This window comes from Dreissena polymorpha, chromosome 3 (assembly GCF_020536995.1).
Source record: "Dreissena polymorpha isolate Duluth1 chromosome 3, UMN_Dpol_1.0, whole genome shotgun sequence".
NCBI lineage: Eukaryota > Metazoa > Mollusca > Bivalvia > Myida > Dreissenidae > Dreissena > Dreissena polymorpha.
Genome location: NC_068357.1, coordinates 99,494,213 through 99,515,417, shown reverse-complemented (window position 1 = coordinate 99,515,417; position 21,205 = coordinate 99,494,213). Strand labels below are relative to the sequence as shown.

The 21,205-nt window shown below is 32.9% G+C and overlaps 1 protein-coding gene across 6 annotated transcripts in view; it reads right to left on the bottom strand.

Annotated features, from left to right (window-relative positions):
- Positions 1–12,582: 12,582 nt before the first annotated feature.
- Positions 12,583–21,205, bottom strand: part of LOC127870706 (adhesion G-protein coupled receptor G6-like) — a 33,911-nt gene continuing 25,288 nt past the window's right edge. For 5 of the 6 annotated variants that reach the window (XM_052413131.1, XM_052413129.1, XM_052413134.1 and 2 more), the window contains 12 exons: positions 18,804–19,035; positions 18,621–18,656; positions 18,340–18,499; positions 17,637–17,762; positions 17,099–17,269; positions 16,820–16,957; positions 16,057–16,184; positions 14,750–14,873; positions 14,176–14,326; positions 13,670–13,745; positions 13,068–13,453; positions 12,583–12,823 (listed from right to left, as the gene is read on the bottom strand). In XM_052413131.1, coding sequence (XP_052269091.1) covers positions 12,777–12,823; positions 13,068–13,453; positions 13,670–13,745; positions 14,176–14,326; positions 14,750–14,873; positions 16,057–16,184; positions 16,820–16,957; positions 17,099–17,269; positions 17,637–17,762; positions 18,340–18,499; positions 18,621–18,656; positions 18,804–19,035 — 1,775 coding nt within the window. In that variant the 3' untranslated portion in view covers positions 12,583–12,776. The remainder of the gene's footprint in view (positions 12,824–13,067; positions 13,454–13,669; positions 13,746–14,175; positions 14,327–14,749; positions 14,874–16,056; positions 16,185–16,819; positions 16,958–17,098; positions 17,270–17,636; positions 17,763–18,339; positions 18,500–18,620; positions 18,657–18,803; positions 19,036–21,205) is intronic. The other variant, XM_052413133.1, reaches the window with a different exon arrangement.

Here is a 21,205-nt window from a genome sequence, read left to right as displayed (position 1 = left end):
ATGGAACGGAAACCAATCTAGACGGTAAACATGTTTTACATTCAGTTAAGATGTAGTACTGTTTTGTTTTTAATACGAAGATTGGGTTCTCATTATAAAATGTTCATTTTGCAAATTGACCATTATATTCAACAATGGAGACTTTATGCTTTACAATAAAAGAAAAACAGTTCACATCTTTGCTTGTAATATTTGAAAATGCAGTGTACTAATCACACTATTTAAAAAGCAATTTAATTAATGTTACTGAAAATTATTATGGTTACTCTAAGTTTTTTTATTAATAAATCTTTACTTCTCTTTAACATGTCAATATAACGAAACTGTAAATTTCACGTTTAAATGTGTTTGTTCGTTCGGCACTGCCTCGGCAACTTCCTTTTGCACGAGTAATAGTCCCTTGTATCCTAAGAATGCCATACGCAGTAGATACATGTTTCACATAAAAAATTATGTAATTTAACACATTCAGCAATTTTTTAGCAAGGTAAGAGAAACGATATCATTATTTCTAGGATAGGTTCCAACACAAAGTCTAATACTTTGTTGCTTTATGGTTTGCACATTCTTTACGGGCAAGTACAATTGTTTTTGAGCAATATTCGTTGACAGCCTGTTGTATAAGCAATTTCAATTACAATGTTTAAAAGCAAATGTGATGCCGGCAATGGTTGAGTGAGCACTTTAGCAGGGCAGGGCAGTTCCTTAGATACAAGATTTGCCAGTAAGCAACAGTGTGTCAAACGACTTTTGTAAAAATAAATGTCTAATTGAATAGTTTATAGATTAATAATAACAATATCTACCGAGTTGAATCGGATTCATTATGTACACCAACCATTGCGGCAGCCATTAATTTGAGGAAACAATTTTTTCGTGCAAAATATGTAGTTTTCCCTTTAATTTCGAGCTTACACAAGCCCTGGCAAAAAGCTGTGTATCTTACCCACACACAATTTCCAATATACTTCCTGTACAACGAATGAAGCTGCTGCCTAGGTGCTGTCGCTGCATGTAGAGGTGTAACTTTAAAAACTTCGAATACTGTTGCTTTTTGCATCTCATTTGCATCTATTGTTATCAGACAAACAATGTAGTTGATTTTCATGTAGAGTAGATGTCATTTGGAAGGGTTATTGAAAAATAAACAATGTTATAAGATATTGGTAAAGATATTGTGCCGCATTATTGTTACTTTATTAACAAACACATATTCCTAAGTACATGCAGCGTTCCAGAACATACACTATGAAATACTCAAAATGAATTAATCAATATATTGATGCATAATGGGCGAGAAGTTGAGTAATACACCGATAACAAAAGAAACATATTGTGTATCAATGGTTGAGTTTTAACCATTCTTTTGTAGTAAACATAGCTTAGAAAGATACCATATTAAAGTTACAAACGCGACCAATGTGGCAAATTGTCTGTTTTACGGGTGTAATTGTCGTATTCAATACCCTGTGTAGGAACAATATATTTTATAAGAAATTTAGTGAACACTTATTGCGCCTATTAACAAGAGATACACATACAATAACTAAAATTTACTCATAGTTATGAGTAAATTAATTATTCTCTATTCTAAAATTCTATTAAAATCTCATCATCTTTATAACCCATATCATCATCATTATCATTATCATACACATTATAAACCAAAGACAAAATAGGAGTGAGTGCTTGTATTTGACAGGACTTTCAACATATAAATGCAAAAAACAATTCTTTTGATGACCGTATGTTTTGTATGTGCAATGGATATAGACCTCAACGGCACCGCTCAATTGATGAGCATCGAGACGACTGGAAACGGTGTAACATCTTTGTTCAGGTGTATAAAGAACTGAAACGATACTATTTAAATGCTGTAGGGCATGTAATTATGAATTCTTCACATGCACATGTGTGTCATGTGAAAAAATAAAAATGCAAATTTATTCATAACAATTAGGCGTCATGTATATATCTCAAATAAAGAGTTACTGTTTGAATAAACTGATCCCGACCGATGCCCAAAGTGCACACAGGACGCCCCCAATGCCCATCAATCACGCTAACTTGATTAAATATTATAAATTAACAATTGTGAAACATTAATTTGTTCAAAGAAACTGCTAATATCTGCAAGATTCATCCATCACCACCAATCAAGAGAAGTGTACATGACTTCACGTACACCCCATACAATAATCAGTAGTAATAAACGATTCAGTTAAAACCGCGAGCGGGATACGCAACCCTACTGCCATTTTTGTTTTTGTTATTTTTTCTTTTAATGGCAGGGGGACGTATGAGAACCCATGGCTCGAGACCGGTGTCTAGGTGCCTTCATCACCTCCCGAAACCTCTAATTTTAGAGAAATCTACAAATAAGCAGCTATTATTATACTGTAAACATAAGTATTATTTATTAAAAAATGTAATTAAAACATTATCAATTTCATTGCGCAAATTAACATAACAAACAAACATCAAAAGCATCCCGCACACACCCCGGACATCAACATAAAAACAAACAAATCACTCAAACCATAAAATCCATAAAGCACCTAAAAAGAATGTTGATAAATCATAAGTATTCCGAGAAATATATAAATGCATATGACGAACAGCTATATTTAACCGTCTTCAACATCTAACCAGTCACACCAAAATGAAAATATTAAGTAATCGTACAATAAGAATGTCTTTAAAATTAAACGTTCATTACGAAAGACAACAAAAAATAATAACACTGAAATTTAAACATACCAATATTTCAATAAATATGCTGGAGGTACTATCTCCAGGAAGTGAGAGTCTCGAAAAACATGACATCCATAACTTAAAAAACCTCATTCAAACACAATATTAAGTAAAAAATGAGTCAAAATAATCAAGAAAACTTAGCTGCTTCAGACTTAAATGAAAATACACCCATCGTCTTTCCCAGTAAAAGAATCGGTTTGTGTTAAGATCCCATCTCACATGGACTAAAAACCGAACTGAAAATATACTAAATATAGACTTTATAATTGCAAAATTATAAACATAAAAGCAATGTAACCAATTATTTAACCATACATTTGCTCATTAAGGGCGGGCGGGCGGGGTTATCACCCTTTTGTTTTCTTGTTCCATAACGTTTGCCTGTCAAATACACCCTCGAATGGCGACTCAATAGATGTGCAAATCATATATACCCCAAAACGAAAAACTCGTGCGCTTTCGCGCTAAAACATGCACACAAAACCCGTGCATTATTCGCGCTAAACCATTACCATAACCTCTCTTCTAAATAACACGTAATAAACCATACTATACCGTATTTATCAAACCGAGAATAATTTCATTCATAGCGTAATGTATTTTCATATATATAAATATTTTGTCAAATTGTGAAAATTTATGAGACACATTGGCATACCAGTAAAAATACGTTTTGTCTACGGTGTAGTTGATTCCCAAATAAGGTCATATAATGCCAATTGAAGTAACGTTATATATTAAGACATTTTAATGTCTTAATATATAACGCTACTTCGCTGTGCATTCATTACTTTATTACTTACTCGCACAACGAATACATGTTGAATTCCTTATAAGTCAGGTAATTTACAATTTACAGTGTCGTTTTGTTGTAGGCCTTTAGATCGCTTCGAATTAATGTTTTGCCTCGAAAATGATTTGCTAGTGAAATTATAGTAGTTGCGCACTTTGCAAATCATTTTTCATTAAATTAATAGTACAAGCAATGTATCAGATACGGTAATAATCGTCGGAAGATATAACAATATTATTATAATGAATAGATATTTTAAATTTAAAACACAAAATAAAACAGCACTCGAACAGTAAAAAGAAGTTTAAAGACGCTGTCGTCTTTGATATAAGTTTTTGTTTGTGAGTATCAAATTATTGTACAATCAGTCGGTGCATTCATTACAGTTTAATGAGTATCATTATATGTGTCGGTAACAACATTATTGTCATGACCCCATGTTGATATTTTTATTAAAAAGGTCACGAGTACATGTTTGTTTTTATGACCATGTTTTACATTTTAACTCTATGTCAAGTGTAATTTCTTATTGCATTCAAAACTAAACATCTTATTATCAATATCTACTATGCTTAATTTACCGTTTGTATGGTTCATATCCATGTAAACTCCATTTTGTTGGTCACTACAATCACATGTTTGGATAGACGCCATATTTAAAGGAAGTGACTTTTTACCTTTTTGTTGAATTATGGGTAATGTACATTGACGACCTCTGTCAAACTTTCAGCAGACGGTTTTATCTTGCATTTTCGCAGTACATTTCTTCATCATGCGGAGGTTTGATTTTTATAAAATAATTACAGTCATGTGTATTTATATGTTCTAAAACTAATTATTATACTTAAAGAAACATTTCCAGTCATTTTAATGAAGTTTTTATTGTTTAAACTTTAGGCGGTAACTCTGTTTATTTTGAGGTGATCGGTTACGCTCGGAAGATGCGCGGATGATGCGCGGTTGAGTGATTGCTCGGATTAATGTTAGGACCGCGCAAGGCTCGGACCTGCTCGGAGCCTGAGTATATAAACCCTGTTAATTTCACAGTCAAGGACTCTGATTTGTTTGGAATTAAAGGCACATCCTCATTACTAAATTTTTCTCTAATAAATATTATTTTATAGGCATTTTCATTAAAAGTAAGTTAGAAACATTGTTCATATTTTTGCATATAATAGAGTTTTTGAATAAGATTTAAGACTAAGGTATAGGGATATTTTATCGTACAGTTTTAAGACTGATTGAGCATTGTAAATGTGAGTTTGAGGATTGTATTATTTATGATAAATTGTTGAATGCATTGATGTACTATTAATGTAAGTTAGTTGGAATAAAAATTTGTTGAATTTTATTTGGTTGTTTATTGTACTAATTATTTGATAGTCATTAAATGACTCAGGCTATTATCTTCAGTTTATTTTAACAGAGTCCATTTTATTTAAAATGTTTAAAAACAACTTAATGAAAGAAAAGTTGGTTTGACACCAAGAGTAGGCCCGCTATCACATTGAAATAAGAATAAAGAAAAAGAAGAACCGCTCGGCTCGTTACATTATTTTTCCGCGTAAAGCTGTCTTATAATGATTTGACCTTTATTGACCTTTATCAACATCCAATAAATGGAGAAATTTCCCACCAGTTGACCCGAGTGAATAAAATTGTACAACTGGATTTGCGGATTTGAAAATAATAGGGGTGCAGCATTTCGTTTCGCTAGGGAATGAAGCTAGGAAATCACATATACAAATAATGTGCCGGTACATAACGTCCATTGAAATATATGTTTGAAAATAGTGCATAAGTTTAGGTTTAATATAGAAAATTTACCTAATTTTTAAAAAGTACAAATAGCAACGGGAAAATCATTGTACCACGTGGCTCGGCTATCATCACGTGGTTGGTTATAACGGCATGGATTTGATTTCGAGCTGTGCTCGAAACTAGTCAAATCTCTGCGCGGAGGTAGGCCGATAACATGTGGTGTTAGCTTCTCCCCTGTAAGCTGAACAGGAGTTTTCCATGAAAACATCCACTTGCATAAATGGCGATGGGAATGAAATATACTGGTCGTTGGCCGTTATAGGCAGGTGACCGTCGTTCTCAGGTGAAGTAAAGTAGGATTTTCAATGAGGGCAATCAGACTGACCGCTGTAGGCAGATGACCATTGTTATCAGGTGGTCACTAAGTCAGGTTGTACTGTAAACCGATTCTAGTAAGAAGCGATCGTACTTTGCTTCCGAGTTGACGCAATGTTCCAAGACTACGAACATGCATAACTTTATTATACGATTGAGCGATGGGAAACATTTTAATATACTTTTTTGCCATTTTCGCATCGCTATGCATATGCTTATTGCTTATATATTGTCAGTTTTGTATATATAACGATGAACTGGACTTGTTCAAGTTATATGAATACTCTTTCTGTTCTATATTCAAACGTACATACGTGCTTCATGTTTTACGATTTGCCTGGAAACGGAGACTATTGATCGCGTTGTAGTGTTTCCAATCACAAGTTGAAACCATGTGCGTTAATGATTGTTTTGAACACATTTGAAGAGTAGCCGTTTTGCGCTACATAATTTTAAATGTTTGTCAATCTGCATCATCAAAAACTCGAGCAATTAAGCTCTGTCAACGTCAATGCATCCAATCATACAACAACGACTTCACTGTTGCTGAAGATTCTTTTTGTCGTGTATATTGTGGCCCTTCGAAAACAATTATATAATTTGCTCGTGAGATTCATTTGAAATGAAATGAATAGCATCTTGTTGGTGTTGTTGAATATGTGAGATCCAAAGCCTTCACTTATCAGCCTTTATTACGTTAAACACATTAGAGTTATTTTTATACAGAAGATTTAATGGCGATAACATAGAAACTTCGGTACCAAACATATTTGAAAAAGTAAAAAAAATGCGGTTCATGTTCCAATGTTTTAACTCATGGCGTAATATATGTATATACAATCAATGTATAACACAAGTGCATCTTAACAAAAAAGTTTTCAGATTAACAACTACACTTTAAATATGTGTTCAAATAACATAAAACCGTATAATATAAGGGTTTGTCTAGTTTCATTCATACTGGACATTATGAACAAAGATGTGAATTTAAACAACGAGTGCATTATTACAACACAATCACAAACTTTTTCAAATAAAAAATAATCGAAAATTTCATATATAACGATGGTTGCTAGGTAAAACGCAGTTTTATTTAGTGCAAGTATCAATTACATATATAATGAGAGTTGCTAGGGTAACAACAGTAATTTTTGTATTAATGAAAATGAATTACATATTAGTCTTATAACTGTCCAAAATGCTCCTTTATTTGATTCACTTGTTCTGTTTGCATACGCATTTAAAGCAAATCTAAGGCTAGCTTACAATCCCTGAAAATTTGAGATAATTTCTTCACTTTTGCATTCAAAAATGTACTTCTTACTACCATTAAAAGAATGATGGAGAGTAAAATGGTTCCTTTTTCCTAGTGCCGTTTTCCTTTTCGAATAAGGAATAAGGAACTGTTCCTTATTCCTTATTCAAGCTTAACATATTTGATATTGGGTTTTAAAGAAAATTAATGCATACAATTCTTAAGTAAATATAAACAAAATAACTCGAATACATTTACTTTATGTATGACGTTACATATTAATGTTTCTTTCTCGAGCTTGCATAGGATTTCTTGTTTAAACCAAACCGATATTTTCATATTCGAATACTAACTTCGCATCCACAAAACCTAAAGCATAGAACATTATTTTATATGTATGTGATATATAAGTGCAATCTTGTACATTTCAACATATTAGGTTTAATTTATAATCCAGTTCCTTTTTCGCGGCTGAATAAAGAAAAAGGAGCCAGTTCCTTATTCCTTATTCCAGCCGAATGAGGAACTGGCATTTTCTTACTTAACATCATTGAAATTGATCCAAAGTTAACCACATATAAATGAACATCATTATGTATAGGTTGTATGTTTAAAATACTAATTGCAATAAATTTTTACTTAGTTTTAAGTAATGATAATCCAGTTCCTTATTCAGTTTGAATAAGGAACAAGAAACTGGTTCCTATTTTCTTATTCAACTCGAAAAAGGAGCTGGCATGTTCTTTTTATAAGTTATAAATCAATATGAACCAACGAGACGAATAAATCAACGAAATTTATTGTAAATGTTGGATGGAGAGTAAGTTAATTCCTTTTTCCTAGTTCCTTATTCCTTAGTATTTGTACTATATCAAATATGTTAAGCTTGGATAAGGAATAAGGAACAGTTCCTAATTCCTTATTCGAAAAAGGAAAAAGGAACTAGAAAAAAGGAACCAACTTACTCTCCATAAAATAATAAAGTATTTGTTAATTAACGGTTCATTAGTATCACCCAGAAGTAACATTCTGCATATTATAACAATTTGAATTTTTGCATTATAAATGGGTAATTGATTATTTAGACATTTTTCAAAAAGTGCATGTATAACTATCCGACCAGCCCATTTTACAAAGTGAGTGTGTGGCCAATGTTCTGCGAATAATCCTAGATTGTAAACATTGCATATATGTATGATTCGTATTTAAAACACTTATCAATGGACTTTTTTTCCATTGTATGGAATCATTTGCAGAGTAGTCATTCCATTTTGTTTGGCATGTTGCGGTTTCAATTGAATCTGAGATTGCCCTTGTAAAAAATAAATATGAACAACACCAAAAAAACTGGGTTCAATTTAGGTGAATCATACATTCTACAAACCATCAATAATGCTACCCAGACAAATTTTATGGCAAAACAATTTAAAAAAAATCCTTCTAAAAACAAAAACAAATACTTACAAAAATTCCATTAAAACAAATCTTGCTGTAAAATATTTTCTTTACTTTTTCTAGATACAAAACCTCTATGTTTAGTAAATATAATATTATTAGTTTTATGCTTTTGCTATAAATCACAAAGCTCTTTAGATAACATTGGCAATCTTAACAATTTCTAAAATATAATCACGCATACGCTAAATATTTGATATTTTATAGTTCAAAATGTACATTATTATCATACACTTTCTTATGTTTTTCCGTATTCTAGTAATTATGGATGCTAACTACAATGTAAAGAAATGTGAAAAATAACTGAGAAAAAATGTTGCGGTTTCAGAGTTCCATTTTAACATATTGTATAAGAACTTATGTAGAATTATTGGTTTTATATAGGTCGACAAAATGGGATATGAATGTTCTTTATACTGTTCTAATTTGACATTTTTTTCGGAGGCAAAGTTTGAAGCAAGTACCTTTTTATGCCTTCATAATGCAAACAATAAACTGGTTTATTCATTTTGATTTGTAGCTCTTGTAGTGACAAACACTGTCTTTAATAAAATATTAAACATACTATATTCCTTTATAGTACCAATATTTCCAAAAATGTATTTACTGTTGATTAATAAACAGTTGTTGAAAAACAGAGGCATATCTAAAAGTTTATCAACAGATTCGATGTAAATACTTTCAACATGGTCGGAATATATTGTTAAAACATCGATCCAAACTAGGTTGGTTATTCTTTTTATAGCCAAGATTGCGTATGAACTGCCTCAATTACATAGTCTGTAAAAAAATATTATATTTCTAGCTTAGGATGTAAATTTGTCCTGGCCTTGAATAACTTTTCTTATCCATGATAATTTTATTTTTTTAATAAATTAATTTATGTCCACCATTTAAAGTCCCACTTCATAACAATCTTTTGTTATGACTTTTGCTTTGATTGTTAAAGGTTCCAGCCAAACAAATTTGAAAAATGTATTATTAAGATCCTTACAAATAGCATCTCCGGGTTGTGGCAAAGAGACGAAAAGGTTAATAAATAATGGAAGAATAAAAAGGTCTTAACAACAGTTATTCTACCTAATGGAGTTAGATCTCTTCTGTTCCAATGTGCAATGAAGTTTTCTAATTTAACTAGTTTGTAATATATAAATGAGCTTAATCATTTTAGGGAGAGCAACATCAAACCTAATAATTTAGATTTGGTACAAGCTTCTACCTTGTTTTTATGGATATTGTGCTATATTTTAAAGGACCCTGTCCACACATCTTGTTTTTTTTCTTCAAAATTCACATTTAGGCCTTAATATTGGGAGAAGGAATGTAACAATTGTAGTGCCGTATTCAAGGATTCTTCTGACCTGTCCATTACTAAATAGGTATCATCAGCAAGTTGTGATATCTTGTATTCTCCATTGTCAATTTTTATCCCCTTTATTTGATTGCAATTTTTTATTTTAATCGCTAGTATTTCTGCACAAAGGATAAATATAACTGCTTAAACAGGATCTCCCTGACGACAAATACGTCCTACTATAAGGAAATCTGACAAAAAACATTCAACTGGATTGCATTTCCCATATTATTAAAAAAGTGTTATCCAGTTCTTAAACATAGGTCTGAAGATAAAAATCTAACACTTGTTTTATAAAACTGAATGGTGAAGTATCAAACGCTTTTTCAAAATCAATTAGCATCAGTAGAGAATGCATTGTATTGCATGCAGTAATGCTCAAATTATCATAATTATAATAATCGTGTATTATCGCCCATGTATCTGCCTTTACCAGTTTGGTCATTGTTTACTAATTTGTTCAATACTGACTTAAGTCTATTAGCTATCGTTCCTGATGCTAGTTATACACCGTGTTTAACTAGCAAATTAGACTCCAACTTTTTAAAAATTGTATAGGCTTTCCTTCTTTTAGAATACATGTTAAAATTTCCTGTTTCTGAGTAAAAAGGACCCTATATCATATGTAAAAGTAAGCATAGTTTGATGTTGAATCAACAAAAAGACGTTTGTGAAATACAGGTCCAGGACTGTAAGTTGTTTTCAAACATAAATGCACTTGCCGCAAAACGCTTCCACAATACCAATAGGTGTTACTACTGCTGCATAGATACTGTTGATCATATGGTACAGTTAATATTTCACTGTGGAGCATCTTATTTGCATAAAAATGCAATTAATTGTATTGGGTGATATGATATAACATTATAAGGCCTAAGGGAATAATTTGTTTCCACTAACATCCTCTCCCTCCCCCCCTCTCTCTCTCCCTCTCTCTCTCTCTCTCTCTCTCTCTCTCTCTCTCTCTCTCTCTCTCTCTCTCCCTGTATACACACACATATATAAGAAGAATATATATAATACTACTTTTTATATATTTTATTATAGTTAATCGAAAGTTAATTTATCGATTATGACATTTTCTGGTATTTGGTTATTTCTATTCTATCTCGTCATTGTTTGATTGTGCCTTATTTTCTTATGTGTTAAATGGCAATGTGCACTTGTTTAGCCAACTGATATTTGATTAGTATGGCAATGGGCACTTTAGTGACATATTTAGGGATCGTCTTTTACTTTTCTAAAGACATATCCGACTTAACCGCTGGGTAGATATGAACTAAACTTCAAAGGTGATTTTGTAGTACTCTTTTTATGCCCCCGGTAGGATGGCATATAGCAGTTGAACTGTCCGTCAGTCAGTATGTGTGTATGTCAGTATGTCAGTCCGTCCGTCCGTCCGAAAACTTTAATGACCATAACTTTTTCAATATTGAAGATAGCAACTTGATATTTGGCATGCATGTGCATCTCACAGAGCTGCACATTTTGAGTGGTAAAAGGTGAAGGTCAAGGTCATCCTTCAAGGTCAAATGTCTAATATATGGCGTCTGTCCGTCCGTCCATAAACTTTAACATTGACCATAACTTTTTCACTATTGAAGATAGCAACTTGATATTTGGCATGCATGTGTATCTCATTGAGCTGAACATTTCGAGTGGTGAAAGGTTAAGGTCAATGTCATCCTTCAAGGTTAAATGTCTAATATATGGCGTCTGTCCGTCCGAAAAATTTTAACATTGGCCATTACTTTTTCAATATTCAAGATAGCAACTCGATATTTGGCATGCATGTCACGGAGCTACACATTTTGAGTGGTGAAAAGTGAAGGTCAAGGTCATCCTTTAAGGTCAAATGTCAAAAATATGGCGTCCGTCCGAAAACTTTAACATTGGCCATAACTTTTTCAATATTGAAGATAGCAACTTGATTTTATGCATGTGTATCTCATGAAGCTGCACATTTTGAGTGGTGGAAGTTCAAGGTGAAGGTCATCCTTCAAGGTCAAAGGTAAAATTAAAAAAAAAATATATCAAAGTGGCGTTCTCATGAAGCTGCACATTTTTAGTGGTTGAAGTTCAAGGTCAAGGTCTCAGGGTCATCTTCAAGGTCAAATGTAAAAAGCGGCGTAATAGGGGGCATTGTGTTTCTGACGAACACATCTCTTGTTATTTAAATTTCAAATCGCTTCGGTTCAATGATTATACAGGGAACCAGAGCTAAATATAATTAAAACTACAAACGTCTTCTAAAAACTCACTAGGTGTAATATTTTGAATATAACATCATACAGTTGTCCTATTTTTTTTTCAATTCACGCACTTAACGTCGAAATCCCTCGGGGTGTAAGGTGACATGTTTTATATTGACTCATAAAGCATAACAAATAAAAAACATATTTTTATATATAGTGCTCTTTCTTCAAATTTCGAATCGCTTCGGTTCAATGCTTATACAGGGCACCAAAGCTAAACATAAATAAAAAACGAAAACTACAAACCTCTTCTCTTAAATCACTCGGTGCAATATTTTGCATATTTATTATAACATCATACAGTGGTCCTATATTTTGTTCAATTCACGCCCTTAAAGTCGAAATCGGCCCTTCCTTAGGATTTAAGGTGACATGTTTTATATTGACTCATAAAGCATGACAAATAAAAAACATATTTGTTTAGCACCACAGTACACAGATGTGATATTTTGTAGGTGACAACCGATTGTGGTCCTCTGCACAGATTGTTAACATATACCCCTGGATTTGAAAATGGTCACGCCCAAGTATACAGGTAACTGGTCTATTATCTATTACAGTAAAATAAAAGCATAACAAAAGTTGTACAACTATAATTTACAAGCACATTATCAACAACCAAAGATTTTCATCATGTGTATTGAATTTTAAATAGAAAATTAACAGTTACTTTGCTATGTGTATATGTGACTACATGTTATTAAAAAGACAAGTCACGCAGACTTGAAGACATTGTTTTCAGCAGGAGTCGACTCCGAATACGACACCGATCTAAGTAGAAGTGGTAACGGTGGTCGATGTAGAATAAGTCAGGGAGCCTGTCATAAAGCAAAATAACAGAATCAATGTTTCATAAAAGGAATCACTTTTTGCAGTATGTAAACAAACGAAGTGGGCAAGTATCTATCTACTGTCTATATCAATAAAACATTTTGATCTCAAAACGGCTTCAATAACATAATCATAATGCTGAATAATCAAATAGTATAGTTAGGTGTTTCTTACACAACGCCTTAACACAATACTAATAATCGAATAATGAATCAGCAATTGTACTGGTACCTTTTGTAGACGCGCTAGTTGACTTTAAACATGGACAAACATTCGTCCAAGCTCTACGAACTTCCTCGTTTAGCAGACATTGTAGCACAAAAATAAATAATCCTTGAAAGGCATTGCATATGACGAACAAGTAGAGGAACACTTTGCTAGCATCCCCAATTGCTAATATACCAAACGACCATGTGAGCCCCAGAAGTACTAAAACACTTGCCGCACCGCGAAGGCGCTTTCCTATGTTTTTGTTTTGACCTGTTTTATTGAGTTCCTTAGAGCCCTTTCCAAATAATTTCTTCAGCACAAGCACATATGTAATGACATTGAGCACGAACACTGTGCAAACTGGCGCCAGGAAGGCAACATAAAACGGGATACGTTCCAACCAGCAACTGCAAATAAATAATTTATGATTTCACGCAATTAAAGTGTTGAAATTACACAAAAAGTTGCACGTAGAAATATGTTTACTTGTTTACTATGTATACTACATTCTTGTTTTTATGATTTACATAATTCCACCATCTTTCTTTATACAAACGTGTTAAATACAGCAACATTTACGTAAAAGAAACGGATTAATCTCTACGATTTAACTATAAACTTACATTCCTCCAGGTTGGTACCCATAATTATCTGTTTTGTTCACAGCCAACGCGACAGCTACTATAATCAAAGGTGTTCCTAAAAGAAATCGAGGTTAATATTTAAATATTTGAAATCAAGTATTACAAATATTTCAGACGGTTAATTAATTGCTTTTACCTACGCTTAATTGCTTTATTATGTTTATATGCTTACACGTTTGGACAATTAGCCTTATGTTACACTGAGAATATTCCTATATTTATCATCACCATTCAACACACGACACAAATCAAAAGACTCGAAATAAATAGATACATGTTAAGATTTTGTAGCATTTGTGTAGTATAACATTTTTTCGATATGATGTCGTGGTAGAACTATTAAATAACGATTCAGTTAAGGAGCTAAAACGACCGATCGCTGAGTGCATTTAGGAATCAGATCTGTGCATTTAAATATAATTTTCAAAGAAAGTGTGTTTCTTAAGACCTTTTCAATAATATAATTGTCGATATGTATGTATTACCCCATGCAAACAAAGCTAATTTGCGCTGGAAAAATGATGGAATATTTTTCTTCCACACGGTCACTTTCACATATTTGTACAACAAGAACGCCTCCACCAGCATCCAACACATGATGGCAAGGAGAAAATAGTGCAGCAGAACAGCGACTGTCTGTTTGGAACATTAAAATCCAATTTTAGAAAGACAGTAGTAGTATAAGGTCAAAATGAACATACATTTAAACTTTCTACAAAAACGAAGAAGAATCTTACTTTTATAATCTGAGTCGAATAAGATTTGTTTGTAAACCAGTTTTACTAAAAGAAGAAGTATAAAGCAAAAACGTTTTATTAAGTTAAGCTGCTTAAGTTCGCTCAAGTGTTCTTGAACTACTCAGACGCTCAGACACATGCATGATGACACAAGTCCTTTCCATCACTGATGATACATTTAAATTGCCCAAACAACACAATAAACGTGCACTCAGTTTGCTAGGTAAAGCGTTTCCGATATATTTAATAACAAGGTACTTGATATTTTTCAAATACATAGCAACATGGGATATATTTCTCGATCACTTGTCTTTCATTTTACCTTGCAACCGCCAATGCTATTAGCCGCGTACTTTTGTACCCCAACTAGAAACACCAAATTCAGCGCTGCTATAGCACTGCACAGCTGCATCAGTATTTTTGATACGATTTCCTTTCGTAAACGCCTGTCAATACAAAAATATTTGGGTTTATTGGTAAATGCAAGGATACAGCTACAACGTTATTTTTTGCTTTACAATTTCATCCCATTATTTGGATTGTATTTGTATATAACTACATTTTCATTTCATCGAGTCAATATTTTGTGATGTTTCCTGGTTTTGATATTTCATGCTGCCTTTACCAATATTCAATTGTGAAGAACGTTGCGCATTGTAATATTATGTACATATGTAATAGAAATAATACTAATACCGGTAATAACATGTTATATAAAATGTTATAAGGTATTAAAGGGCTTGGTGCGACGAGAACATATCATTCAGTTTGAGTTAGGTACAACGCACAATAATTACTCGATTAATTTCAAAGGCATCACCAGGCTTCATGTTTAATAAAAAATAAATAAATAATTTGCTTATCGTTTATGGACCACAATTTTAATTAAATTATGCATTTTTTTAATACTATGTGCATTTATTAACAGCATTTGGTATTTTCCTAGCAATTATGTAGTTATCGTTGAATGCTGTGTTAGCATGTTATCCTGCTCCAAAAGGTGAAACACGCTTTCATTAAATTTATTTCGAATTGAATTATTTTTTATTGTGCCGTTAAAAACACAGTCATAACGAGTTCAAATGTTCGAGTCGTGCATGTAGGATGAATGCATAGCGATACTTCCGACTAGAAAAATGTAACACACTCTAGCAAAATAATAAAATGCAATATTCTTATTATATTATGGTGGACAATACTACGTGGCTGAATGTGTCTGGTATTCTTATGCTTTCAAAAAACAGGTGTTGGCCATATTAAACAAAGACATGAATACCGATAGAAATTATTAATTCCAATTATTTGGTGTACATGTGTTCTATTTTAAATGATAACAATTTAGCATGTCATTGCAAAGTTGTGTGAGTAATATTTTAATCAAACATATTTTTCACATTCACAACACACAAATTACGCTAACCGGTTTACCGTTGAAATAAATCTTTTGTTACATCGTACCAACTAATTAATGGTTTTCCGTTTTGTCTTCTTGTCTTAGTGGCATAAACATTTTTGTTTATTTTCCGTTTTGTCTTCTTGTCTTTGTGGCATAAACATATGATACATTAATGATTTCTTTTTGAATTTATGTCGTCGATATAGAAGCATATGGATTTTAGCTCCTGATACCTGAATATTCCATACGCAATTATTGTCAACAATGCTCCAGCAAGTGACATCGCACAGCCAACAATGGAAATGATACGCAGGACCTCTTTGTTGGACTCGTCCAGTTCTCCCCCCACGTCATACACATCCTAATAAGTGTTTAGTATAAATGGCATAATAACGAGAAATCGAATGGATTGTGTATGAATATAATCATATATAAAATACATCTTGAAAAAGATCAACAACATAGCGTGTGTACAACTTGCTAAATAGTAATACAATGGTTTTCATCGTTTAGTTCAGTTTGTATCTACTTTTGTTTGGTTCCTGATTATTAAAATAATATAAGTTTAAATAATTCATCTACGTTGATATTGACCTGATACAAACGTCCCTGATATAATTTTGTTTATATCATAAAAGTAGGCGTTTATATAAGTCTATGTCTTGAGGTACGACATGTTACTCGGAGTAAACCATGACGTCTTCCTTTTCGGAAGAATTGAAGCAGATTCAACAATACAAACAATTTGATATAGTATATTGAATAGACACAAAGCAACAAAACAGCAGGAAACGAACTTTACACATATAAAGCGCTATAGCCCATGGCGTCATTAACACAATGTGAGGCACCATAAACATACTCATTCCCGCCCAAAGTGCAAACGTTTACATAAAAGAGAGGCTACTGTTCTTATGTTTTGTAATAGATCAGGCCTCCCGCATCCCCTACCTCCCTATACATTTTCTTATATGACTTGTGTGTTTAAATTCATACCATTAGCAATGCAAAGTTTGTGAGGTGATCACAGTGGCATTCCGTAAAGTCTTCGTTGGTCGCGTGGACTGAACATCCGCCCGAAAGCCATTCTGATGATTCGATTGACCAGTACACACACGTCACGTTTTTGCCAGTCTTAAAAGAAATTTAAAGCGTATAGTCATCAGTGAATGCGCAACAATCTTCTGCACCAGACTTAGGCATTTATAATCTAAACTATATGATGGCGTGTAGATTCATGACTTTTATACTCGAGAAATGTACACCGTGTCTTACTTGCTCATGTTTCAATATAATTTTTACTGGCGCCGTTAAATTAGTGACCGTTTTATTGGGAACGCTAGCTGCCACCACTTTGCTGTTTATCTTTCGTTTAAAGCCTGAGAATCGGTTAGTATTGGTGTCCGAACTTTGATTATGTGCAGTGTCGTTTCGATTTGATATTGTCTGAAAATAAAGTAAATCGAAAAGGGAATAACTATTATAATAACAAAATCAAACAAAGGCGAAGTTCATGAACCGTTCAATGATGTAATATAAATCAACCTAGTGTATATGATCGTGTTTAAATTGGCCGTCTTTAGTTTTTATCCCGAAGTTAAGTATGCATTTTACTATACATGTTCAATTTAAAAACAATTTTTACGTAACATACATTTTCTCAGTTGATGATATGAAGGTACTCTAATGGTTCTATTCAAACTGTAACGAATAGCTCTTACCGCAGTTCAGTAATTTGTCAGTAATTTGTAAAAGAGTTCAAGTGCTGTTCATATCAATAGTATTTCTGTAATTAAATATATCCAGTATTTACCTCGAAAAGTTTAGGATCACTGTAGACAGTGAATGTTACTTTTTCACTACTTTTGAACAATGTCTTTGGCAGCATGATACCAGAAAAGTCTGCCCCAAGATCTTCAGCAGCGGTGGACACGCTAATCTGTAAAAAAAACTGTTAAGTGTGAATTTCCATTTTTCAATCATTGAACGTGTTTTAAGGGATTCCGTGGTTTGTTCTAACTTTTATAGATTCGTTATTATTATATAGATATTTATATCCTACTGGTTTAAATATAGATGATTCATACAATGCATGTTGCGAAATTTCATTATTAGTTTTTGATATTATTACAGTTTGTCATTCGTTTAAGTTATAATTAGATTGTAGTGATCATTATGCTCATAGCTATTTACTACATTGTACATGGATATCGGCTTGTATTCTGCAAAGTTGTCGAAATTTCGAACTGAATAGTTGTATTTTTAATTTAAATTCTACATAAAAAGTATGATTATAGACTCTTTCCGGAATATGATTGCTTTGTGTACAAAGAACAAATGGAGGTATAAAACAATATGACTATTGTCAAATCTATTCAAAATCACATATCATATGGACTATAATTAACGGAACTACCATTGGTACACAAAAAAGTCAGCATTGATCGTATTTCCAAAATTATGGAGATCCGGAATGCAAACATTTTGCCAATGCTGCTGGAAACAGTTAGACTCACCTTAGATTTCGTAAGGTCTTTAACACCATCGCTGAATGATAACGTAAATCCATTAAATGCACCAGAATCAGGAGATGATACGAATCCAGCCAAGTTTGATTTGACTGTGGAGAATTTCTTGTCGATCTTGCTTAGAAGTTTGTCAACAGCTTTAATTATTCTAAAACATAAATTTATACCGCAGATAAGCGTGGCACTTGTTCAAACCTATTGTTGCTAACGTATAGTCAAAGTTAATTTCAGTTTCATTCGAAAAGTTTTATTTGAAAATTATTCATTACATCGTGACGTATAATTTTCGAACTTGAGAGAATCTTCTGAAAGAAAACGAGAACAAATGCATTGAGTAAAAATTTAGGGGCTAATCGTCAAACGTTTTCGAAATGTGAAATAGTATTTGGTAACCAAGACAACGAGTTGATAACAGATGAACTGAGTAATATATTAAGACAATCATTAACTACTTTGACGAGGAATCTGAAGTTTCTTCGGACTCTGCCAAGACATCATCTTCAACATTCAATAAATTGTTAATTATTGCCACTGTGTTATCAATTGCAGCGTCATCAGTGCTCGCTCTGTCTACGTTTAATATTTTGTCCACTGTATCAACTGCCAAGCCAATGTCCGTCGAAGTAAATGTGTTCCAGTTGTTTGTAATCGTAAATAGTTCAGAGGAAACATCAGCAACGTTGTCTGCAATAAAAGGTATGCGTTTGATTTTCGCTGTGATCTAGCTCGGCAGGATACACATTAACTGTAGCCGTTTACTGTGTTACAACACCATTTTGTTTATGAACAGGCCCGTAGCCAGGGTTTTGAAAAGGGGGGGGGGGGTGCGAATTTTTGCCTTCGACGATTGTTATTGAGCAACGAAATGGCAAAGAGGGTATGTGCGGGAGGGGATGTTCCTCCTGCAATCGGGGGCTTTGGAGGTCCTCCCCCTAGACAATTTTGAAAATGAAGCGTTAACTCATGCATTCTGGTCACTTTTTAACTGTATTTAGAGACTGAAGTTATAGAGTATTTTTATATGAAATTCCACTTTCTTTGACCATACTCAGTGACTGATCGACATGAATATGATATAACATACATGTTTTCCCCACCACGTTTTTAAATAACCACCTTTTCGATCAGTCACGGAAATACATCATTTTATACGGTGTTTAACACGACATTAGTATGCGCACACACACTTTGTTTACATATGCAACAACACATTTATAGAATGTAAAATCAACAATAAGAACGGTATAAAATATCATTATTTATTGACATCTTGGAATCTTGATAAAGTTGGTGTGTTTTACCATGTCAACATTTTACCATTCATAAATCGAACAAAGTGAATAGAAATATTTGACTTTTTTTCTCAAAACAATTGTTTGTCTGCTTCTATGGATAGTACCAAAGGCCTAGCATTGCTCTACACGTGCTAATAGTGTATTTTACAACTAACACTGATTCACAAAACTGGGTCTTCTCTAATTTGTATCAATACTGAAAAGAAATCATAATGGTATAACTGGTTACTTTTTTAAAACTATTTTTAACAAATAAGTTATCTTTTTCTTAACGAATTTCAGAAACATATAACACTTTAGGCTTCATTAAGACCCTATAACCACAAACTACTGGCCCTATGGTCTCAAAGTCCTTAACAATGTATACCAGGACGTTGAAGAAAAAAGATGTACTTATTTGCCCATTATACGCTCAAGATCCGTCACAGTTGATGAAAATTAAACATTAACGTCCATCTGATCATATTTTATAACGTTTTAAATTCATTATAACAACTGTTTAAGAATAGGACACTCTTAGTGTCAAGTTTGACAGAATTAAAACATTGTGGAAAGTTATGTATGTGGAGCAAAACAGATGCCATTAAGTGTTGGTGAACTACAAAAGAAAGCTTCATTGGTGTGTAACAATGATTTGTTTTCTTGTCATTCAACACAAAAAAATTATCATGACATGAGCATATCTGATATTTTTTGCTGGAATACCATTGAGGGGATCCGAAAATTGTTGTACGGGGATATAACAAAAAGACAACTCAGTCCGTCGAAAATGCTGTGCACAGTGTGTTCTTGTTATAAATCGTGGTATAATGCAAAGTCATTAACCAGTGACTCATTAGTCTTCGGCAAATGTCGAAGTGTGTCCTTTTATTTCAGTTATTTTCGGAAGCTGACATTACATTTCGTTAATAATCATCTAAAATGTATTTTCTTTTTTATTAGATTATTTATTTATTCAAGTGAATCAAATCGTTTTTCCAGCCATTTAGATAATTGTCGAAAAAGGTTATTGGACTTGGATTTCAACCCACAATAAATAGGCTTCAACATTTTGTTATGATATCTATTACAGTTATAGACATTAATAACGATGACAAAAGTTACAAAACAACCATTTCGTATCAAATATCTATAAATAAGTATCGATTTTATACGGATTAGAGTGCCAGGTTAATAATTTTGCATTATGCAAAAAACAAATATCTATTTGTAACAAAGATTCCAATTCCATTTTGCGGGGACCGGCTTCTTAGATCTTCTCAAATTTTGCTGTCACAACTTCAGTTGATTTCGACAATTCTACGGTTAAAACTTGTAAATAAAAATCACGCGCTATCTTGAAAATGACTGAATCGAGAAATTAATTATATGGTGACCTGTCGGTTGTATATTGAATACAACATTATTTTAACGCTTAAATACGAAGACTCACTGGGTTCCTGGAAAAAATAAATAACCGTTTTTGCGTCAAATAAAGTTGGGTGCAACTTATAGTACAATTTTTACTCGTCCAAAAAAAAATGGGTGCGAACGCACCCAACGCACCCCCCCCCCTTGCC